At 47.5% G+C, this 8964-nt stretch overlaps 2 protein-coding genes across 4 annotated transcripts in view; both read right to left on the reverse strand.

The window, feature by feature from the left end:
- HM13 (histocompatibility minor 13) overlaps positions 1-729 on the reverse strand; it is a 24606-nt gene extending 23877 nt beyond the window's left edge. The window contains exon 1 of the mRNA XM_085318394.1: positions 680-729. Coding sequence (XP_085174520.1) covers positions 680-729 — 50 coding nt within the window. The remainder of the gene's footprint in view (positions 1-679) is intronic.
- Positions 300-8758, reverse strand: CUNH20orf96 (chromosome unknown C20orf96 homolog). 3 transcript variants are annotated; one of them, XM_085318395.1, is made up of 10 exons: positions 8543-8753; positions 8233-8350; positions 7743-7885; positions 6623-6781; positions 6065-6164; positions 5468-5625; positions 5239-5340; positions 4277-4360; positions 3864-3982; positions 300-1027 (listed from the first exon to the last, which is right to left on the reverse strand). In XM_085318395.1, exons 1-10 carry the CDS (start codon positions 8591-8593, stop codon positions 967-969), a joined length of 1095 nt encoding a protein of 364 aa, XP_085174521.1. In that variant the 5' UTR covers positions 8594-8753; the 3' UTR covers positions 300-966. The 3 variants fall into 3 exon arrangements, with proteins under 3 accessions (XP_085174521.1, XP_085174522.1, XP_085174523.1); XM_085318396.1 differs by lacking the exon at positions 5239-5340 and having other exon boundaries at positions 8543-8755; XM_085318397.1 differs by lacking the exons at positions 4277-4360; positions 5239-5340 and having other exon boundaries at positions 8543-8758.
- Between the last annotated feature and the right edge of the window lie 206 nt (positions 8759-8964).

Genomic DNA, 8964 nt, shown 5'->3' on the forward strand with positions numbered 1-8964 from the left:
CCCCTCCGCGCCGCTGGGGCAGCGCCCCGGCCCGGCTCCATCTCGCGGTGGCCCCGGGCAGCGCACGGCGCCGCCGCTTCGCCAAGTAAGGAGCGAGCCGAGCCGAGCCGAGCCGAGCCGAGCCGAGCCGGGGCCGGGGGCGCGGAGGGGCTGCCCCGCAGGCAGGGCCGGCCCCGGCACCAGCGCTGCCTTTGCCCAGGACCTGCCCTCCGCTGCCCTTGTTTGCACGACACGCCAAACGCCGTCTCCAAGAAACCGTAACGGAAAGCGCAAGGCTCAGGACTTATTTTGAACGGGTGAAAACTTAAGTTGTTTTTATTTGAACACTTCAACAGGCGCAGAGATGTTGCCCAGGCACAAGCTCTCCAGCAGCACAACGCAGGAGCGCAGGGTGCTGCCGGGGGAAGGCTGCCGGCCACCAGCAGCGCTTGTGCTGCCACCAGACTTCACGAGCGCAGGCCCCTGCACTGGGACGCCAGTCCAGCCCGCACTGGGATGTGTTCAGCTTGGCTGACGCTCCTCGCAGCACTGAGGCCAGTCCGCAGATCTCACATGGCAGTCAGGCCACAGGGATGGAAAGACCTGTTTCACCTTTGGCTGCGACTCCTTTGGTGTTATCATGCTGGCAGGAAGGGGTCTGCTCATGCAGTGGGTGCAAGAAGAGCTGGTAATGCCTCACCAAGATCTGTCATCATGGGTCTTGCAGCATATCCCTAGGTCTTGCAGCATATTCCTTCCAATAAGACTGCTGTAAGCACAGAGTGCAGCTAGGGTGGGTCAGCAATGAAGATTACAGGATTCTACCTTCCTACTCCACATAACTCCAGTGAGTCCTYAAAGAAGCTGAGCAGGGCTGTGATGAAGAAGAGCTGATGGGGGGAAAAGGAGGGGCTCTGYGGCACACCTCATCCAAGCCTGGCCAATATGTGTTGGGTGATGGCCCTGTGAGTGAGGCCTGGCCTGGCACTAGATGAGAGATGTATCCTCCGTAGGGATGTTGAGGACAACCTCGGTATCCGGTGTGCACCTGAGCAGAGAGAGGAGAGTTACAAGGGGCAAGGCAAACCACAGACCAGGAATAAACAGCTGAGCTTCAGCTGGCTCATAGGAGCACAGTGGTGAGCAGGAGAAATGCTTGTGCAACCAGAGCAAGAGGTGGTGACTCCTCTCAGATGCTCTGTGTAGCCAACTCAGCCTTCAGAGGTTTTCTACCTCCTGTACRACAGCCCCATCATTAGAGGGCAAGAGGTAGATGGTGAGGAAGCCTGTGTTGTGTTAGTGTGCATCCCCCCTTGTCCGTATGCCTGGACTCCAGAACATGTTTCCATTGGGGCTGGACCTGACACTTGTTTTGTGAGAYGGCAGGACAAAGCAGGCATCTGGGGGAGCAACAGACAGAAGCCCTTTAAAACYAGATGAGGGTTCTTGTTCAGCATGAACCAAAGCCCTGTCCAACTGCCTGTTGACTTTTCCAGAGAAGCAGTAGCAGACGTACTGATGTACATCCATCAGATGTACAGCCCATGGAATTGTGAGGGAAGTGGAATGAGATTGGCTGCCCCTCGCTGTCCATCCCAAAAGAGAAACAGGAGATAATCAGTGTCAGAGCAGCCTCAGAAGTTACATCTGCTTTTTTGCAAAGAGCAGATAAATGTGGCAGTCTGAGTTTGGTCAGAGGTGTGATCATTGGTCTCTGGGTCAGTCCAGGATGAACTGGGCTTCCAGAGTGTCCCCAATGCAGGGCTTGAAGCTGCTAGGGAAATCCAACCCAGGTCACTTGAAGCAACAGATTTTGAAAGAGGGGAAACGGAAATGCAGATATGAATGGATATGCAGGGGCTCAGAGCTCCTCTGGGCTTCACATGACCTGCTAGTAGCGTACAGTAAACCCAAGTGGAGCCAGCTAGAGCCCCCCACTACCATGCTCCCTTATACCCAGACAGCCTTCCCGCTGAACACAGCTTATGACCAACTTTGCTCTTTCAAGAAGCAAATTCAGTGTCTGGAACCAAAGAGTTAATTAGAAAACTGAGAGACTGGTGAAGCCGTGTGAAAAGTTGCAGGGAGGTCRGTGGGAAATGGCTGAGAGATGGTGGTGAGGGCTCTGGCACGGACTCCTGCCTGTCAGGGGCGGGTAAGCACCAAATGCCTGACTTGTGATGTTACAGAAACTTTCCAGTTGGGCCTTTCTGCTATTTTTAACTCTTTTCCCAGCCACTCTCAGTAACCCCAGCTTCACCAGCTGTCGAAGCTAATTAATTCCCTTTTTTATCATTCTTTTATCTGAAAAAAATAAGTTGCGTTAATCCATCACACAGTTGTTCGTCTCACCACACAGTCTCCTGACATGTTCCAGGCTTTCTTTCTGCTTCAGATCATGTCTCCACAGTTTTGCAGCCATATCAGGCTTGCAATTAAAACCCAGGCCTTGGAGAGGGGAGATCCAGCCTCTTTTATTGTCTCCGCCACCACTGGTTTGCTGAGTGAGTTTCTGCTGCCATTAAGGATTGTATTTTCATACTATGTGAATAATCTGTGTATGTAAAGTGCAGAGTAGCTGAGGAGCTAGCCTACACCTACACTGACAGCATAGGCTAAAAAGGAGTAACTCCATTAACAGAAATCTCTAAAGCCATGAACTATTTGTATAGACCATTACTGTAAATAAATGTGCAGGTGTTCATGCTGTCGCACACAAAACAACAGGTTTCCAATTACCATATACTCAAGATTAAAAACATATTTGACCAAATTTTGCTCATGTTTGTACTCCCAGACAGTCTGACAGCACAGAAAGCTAAGGCACCTAGGCAGTTCTGAATCATCTGTACTTTGGGCAGTACCCCATTGCTATGGGACAACGTGCAGTGCGTGCCTGCAGTCTGCAGTTTTGCGGGATAGGCTCCCTGCCATAGGTATGGTGGAAAATAGTTTGTCACAACTGGTTGTTGGTATGCCTTCAGCCTACAAACTTGGCCAGTCTCAGTGGGTCCCTGGAGACAAGAGCCTGATATTTCTGTGTAGGAGCTGGCAGAGTCTTTTGCACATCAACATATAAGTGAAAATTCGCCTTGTGCTTTACARTTTTTACATCCAATATCAGCCCAGTGCACACTGTTAAGCAGGAGTGGAGATTACCCACAACTTCCATTCTGGAAGTAATTAGCTACCAGTGAACTAGGACTGGGAGAGAACAGAGAGAAAGACAAAAACGTTTTGCCTTTTTACTACCAACCAATGTCTCCGACACTTTTTTTTTTTTTTTTTTTTTTTTTTTTTTTTTTTTTTATTTTTTTTTTTTTTTTTTTTTTTTTTTTTTTTTTTTACGTATTAGGGAAATGTTTGCTCGTCTTTGTTCTCACAGAGTGCTAGCAGAATTTCAAATAACCAGACAAAGTGTTTCTAGATGGGTAGGACCTGCCTTGACAGGGATGCTCCGACAAAGCCCACTGCCTCCTGTCAGTTTTGTTTCTTAMTCATGAAATAAAAAGAATAGTAAGTAAGAGTTGCTGCGGTCACATGGGCCTTGTAAAGCTCCGCTGTTCCTGCCTGTTCCCTGCTGCAGTCACTAATTATTCCCATTACAGGGTGGACAAAGCAAAACACAGAAGAAAGATACAATGTGGCCAAGACTGACAGTATCAGAGTTACGGCTAGTTCCTAGCTGTTACTAGGCAAAGACCACCAGACCCTGCAGCTGTCTTCCCAAGCCAAACCCAACATAAACTGCGAGTGAACAACAGGTTATTTGTACTCAAAACTAAACACTCTAAAGTGGAAAATGCCTGGTGATACTAAAGGTCACAGAAACAGGCGTGCTCACTGACCAGCGTTACTTCTTCTCAAGGAGCATGTTGGCTTACTTGGGTCTGCGGAGAAGAACGTCAGCAAAGATGAGCTCTCTTGGATCTCCCATGCTCTGCTGAAGTGTCTGGATGCTTCTTTTCAGCTCGCTTATCTCTTCTGCCAGGTCTTTAACAATCTGAATGAATTACATTTTGAAAAGTTCTTTATTTTGCAACAGAAGCAGGACTTAACGTTTTAGAGATTTACAAACAGCAGAGCTAGAAAACATCCCACATGCAAGAAAATCCCTAACAGGTTTCCTGAAATACCTATTGTGCTGCTCACCCTCAGGTCTTTACAGCCCACTGATTCCAGTGGAAACAGAAAGCAACGTGCCCCACTGTGGCAGATGAAATCCTCACTAAGCAGGGCCATGGCTGAGGGGGGCTGGCTCTGCTGCACTGTGCCAGTTCTTCCCTACACCACTCACCTCCCTTTGCCTCTCTACTTCACATTGCAGAATGTTATTGCTCATAAACATCTGCTTCAGGCCATCATGATTCAGTAACATCTCCTGTATGAGCAAAGAAAAGGAAATCAGCTAAAGAAACTTCCTAACTACTGGCATGAAATCACTGTTAGGTGCCAATGTTGGCCATATCTAGTCAAACAGATGTGTTATTCTTCAAGGAAAGAATTCTGCTGGGAAAAGGTTTAGGTTCCAGCACTAAAAAGAACAGTGATCACATTACACTGATCATGGAACAAAAGAAATCAAGAGATCCAATTCAGTTTCCCAGGAAAGGCTTATTAACATTGCTTGGATTACTCATATTGCCTGTGCTCACAAATTCATCTGCAAAAGGGGACAGCAGTCCTTCTGCACCAGTGCAGGCTGTAAAGGAAGTTAGTAACTATTATTCGCATAGTGCTGTGAAGCTGTGGAGCACAGAAGTGCTAGGTACATCATGCAAAAGAAACTGTACAAAAGGAGTTCCTCCTATTTTGTGAAGAATGACAACAGTGCCTGCTCTGTACTGCTGCATACAATTTTATTTTCTCATGAGTTTATTACAAATGTATGTGCACTGGCTGAGTAGTGTCACAGCTGAGCAGTGAGCAGCTACYTAAATAATGTAAGGAAACAGGGACCACAAAAACAGAGTAAATGTTGGGTCACAGTGCACTTGACTCCACACAGCAAACTCTCAGGCGAGAGTTTGAGAATATTTCAACATATCAGACTACAGCAGCAATTCAGATGTGCTTCTCTTTACCTTCCTAGATTGACAAACAGCTCCAGGTACCAGCTGAACAGAAAGGGAGCAACAATGCTCTGTTATTCTTAGAGTGCTATCTGCACTGTCCTGTTGCTAATGGGCAAAGTCTAGAATCCTCTCAACTCCCAGAAACTGATCCCTCTTGCTGAGAAAGCAAATGAACTCCACCAACCTCCATCACTCCCTCTAATAGCTCCTCCTGTTCCACCCGCAGTTGCATTTCCAGTTCCTCCAAGAAGGCTTTCCCCAGTGCTTCTGTCTCATCTATCTCATACTGAGAGTGTCAGGAGAAGGGGCATAAAAACAACAAAAGCATTAAGCAAGAGAAGCACTGCATCCCTTCCACCCCTGCACTTTCCCTCCTCCCTTGCAATGCTGAAGGGAAGGAGAGGACTCAGCACCTGCTGTTGCTTCTTCAGGTTCTGGATCTTGTGCAGCAGAAAAGCTATCTGGACAGCTTTTGCTGGATATTCCCTGTCCATGTAGTTCCGCAGCACATGAAGTTCATCCTGGAGAACCTGTACCTTTGAAGTGGCTTCATCCAGCTGCTGCTGTAGTTCTGATGAAAAGTCAAAGCAGAAAATCTCAACCCTGGGGTTTCAGAGCTTCACTTCTTTATGGAGCTAAGGAGTCTTTCCAGCACTTGCTGAGTCTTTCTCTCTACAGAGATTACATACCACGTGGGAACTGGGAACAACCACCCTGAGTCAGATCACTTTGACCAGATCCTGCCCCAAAAAGGATCTAATCATGCAAATAGCTGCCAAGGAGGTGATTCTTCTTACTCCTTTGAGCACGAGCTACGGGTGTCACAGGATTCTATTCTTCCCTAGTCATCGCTGACAGGAAGATCATGCCCATAGAGCATCACGGATTATTTTTCCGAAATTGAATTGTTGGACATTTATCACACCAATGCAATGTTTTTTATCTAACAAGATGGAAAGCAAAGGTAACATGGTTATATAGACTGTTTCGTACTAATGTGAGCAACTTACTTCCCAGGTTCTTTTCCATTTTTTCCTCCATTTCTTGGAATTCTGCTCTTGCTGCATCCAGCCGGTTCTGAGTGAAGTTCTGCATCGTTGCCTTGACTGTCTGCACAGAGAGAAATTCAGCCACCGATCACTCCACAGAGCTCTGAAACATCCCGCTAGAGCATTCCTAATGCTTCTCTCACATGCTACTGCTTGCATTAACAGCAAAAACGAATCCATCGCTCTGGCTAATGTCAGCTTGTGCACAGGAGTACTAAAACTGCTCTTGGCAGTGGCTTGGTGCTTCCAGGATTCAGCTGAAGCCAAGTGCATCATGGAGGGAAGTGTTTGGCTGTTATGGGGGTGAGATCCGTCGCTTGGGATGCTCTTGTGGCTTTAAAACATGGCTCAGCAACAGCACCTCACAGGATCTTGGGGCATTAGACAKCTCCCCCAGAGCTCGAGTCACACTGCGCAGTGGCCATGCAGTGTTTGACCTTTCTTGGGTACAAGCAGGTGTAATGGCAACAGTTTTACATTCTACTGAACTGGTTCTATTTGCCAAAGCTAAAGCCTCACCCCAAATAATTCATATTGCTGCAGCAGGTCTCTGGCTTGCTTGGCAGTGCGGTCATCAGTGTGCTGAATGTCCTCAATCAATCTGCAGTTGGTCTCTGCCAGGTATGCACTGTGCTGTTTCAGTTCCTCTACGAAATTTGTCTTCAACTTGGTCAGATGCTGGAGGAATTTGTAGGTTAAAGGGCTGCAGATTCCATCAGTTCCACCTGCCCTGAGTTTTCTTACCACTGTCTGCCATCCCCAAAACATTTCTGTCCCAGGGTAACAGCAGCAACAAGGCCCCGATCATCCTCGCATCATGAACCACACAAAGAACCTCAGTCTCGTTGCCAAGGCACACTGATTTCCCCCATACACCACACCCTGGACTCACTATGTTCAACCTGCAGCTCTTCAATCTCAGATCTGACCTTGAGTTGCCCTGCCCCTCGGCTGCTCACTGCACGCACAGAGGCAGTGTGATGTGTGTGACGCACAGTGAGTGCATCTGTTCTCACAGAGTCAGTGAGTTGTGCAGCTGGAAGGAAGGGATACTCACAGATCCACCCACCCTGTGAAGGTGGGAGCAATCACAACTCAGACCAGCCCCTAGAGATGGTGTCCTAACTTGTTCTTAAAGACTTCTAGCTAAAAGGAAGTATCCACAGTAGCCTTTTGTGTTTCACTACCTTGMTAGTTAGAATCTACAATCCTTCTTACGCAATCCCAGACAATTTCTTTCTGTTCTTTCCCCAAAATATGAAGAACAACTGATCACTGTCTCTTTTATAACCACCTTTTCCTAGTAAAAAGCTGTGGTCATGTCCTCTACCTCAAACTTCTCTTTACTAGACTAAGCAAACCTGATTCTGACAACCTTTTCTAATAGGTCACTCTTCCTAAATCTCACCACTCCTATTGCTACAGTCTGGACTCTCTTGTTTTTTCTTCATTTTTTTTAACAAACAATATCAAGTTTAGATTTCACCAGCATTAAACAGAAGAGCATAATTACCTTCAGTGTATTAATAAATAATCATGTGTCATTTTGCAAGAGTGAATCAGACTGCTAGAATTCTCTCTGTATGCCAGAGTCTGTATGGATTTGCTACCTACATCACAGCACATTTGTCTCATGTACCTTGATAATTCTGATATCTTCCAAGTTTTTAGCTAATTCAGCATCCTTGAGTGACRATTTTCTCTGAGTAAAACTTCCATGTTTTTCTTGGGATGGTAATGTCTTTGAAGGCAAGGGTGGATTTTTATTCAGCCTAAATGTAACTGGCAAAACAAAAAAGCCCTGTGTTTATTACACAGTCCAGTTTCAATGCCTACATCTACTCTCTCCCGTCATATATAGCTGAGGCAAATATAAAGAACCACTGTGATACTTAATTCATACRTTCTATATCCCCAGCAAAAGCAGCTTGCAGTTATAGCACAGGAGCTGTGTCTACAAAGCATTCCCTGGACTTCTCAGGCTCTCCCTCTTTATTCTCAGCATTTTCCCTTGGGCAGTTTCTTGTGGCTTTTGCTGAATGTCTCTCAGCAAAGCACTGGGTAAATTCCAAAGCAGCACCAGTGAGCAAGTGACACCAGGGTGGTATATAAGGGGAAGGTTTGCCAACCTGGCTTGTTTTTCTTTCCTTTCTTCTTCTTGCCCTCGCTTGTGATCGGTGGCAAAGTCAACTTGAAGGCTGGAGATTTCCTCTCCTTTGCTTCTATCCTCTGCCACTTGCTGTAATCCTAAACTCAGCRTAACCATAGCATAGACAAGACATTACTGTCAGGGAATCAGAGGAGGCTTGTGAGCAGAGACCTCTGTAACTTCTGACTCCTCTCTATAGCTCCCCTTGCGCTCCCCGGTGTCCCTTTGGGCTCCTTATCRATAGCAAGTCTAGCACAGTGCCATCGCCCCCACTGTAACAACAGACTCACTGTTTTCTTAAAGTCTCCCATAACATTTGGGACCAGGCMCCTCGCATCCATCCTGAATGCGCAGACTCTGGGAGGAAAGAGGATGACACCAGCAAGGAGGCTGAGCCCCTTGCTCAGCCCGTTCCCCTGGATAAGCTGCCACAAGTCCAAAGTCAGAGAAGCAGAGACTCCACTGCTGTGGTACCTGTAGTGCCCTCCTCATCTTCACCTCCCTCCCCTGCTCCATGGGGAGGCCCCTTGCTCATCCCCCCCTGCCCCATGGTGAGTTGGGGAGCCCCATATGCCAATCCCCTATGTTTGAGCCCCCCCCATCCTCCTTGCCCCATAGGTAGGCCCCTGCCCATCCTCCCTCCCCAGGGGGGAGCTCCCCTGCCCAACCTCCCTGCCCCATGGGGAGCCCCCTATGCCAGTCCCCTATGAGG

Source organism: Rhea americana, unplaced genomic scaffold, assembly GCF_003343005.1.
Source record: "Rhea americana isolate MKP2758 unplaced genomic scaffold, rheAme1 scaffold_532, whole genome shotgun sequence".
NCBI classification, from domain to species: Eukaryota; Metazoa; Chordata; class Aves; order Rheiformes; family Rheidae; genus Rhea; species Rhea americana.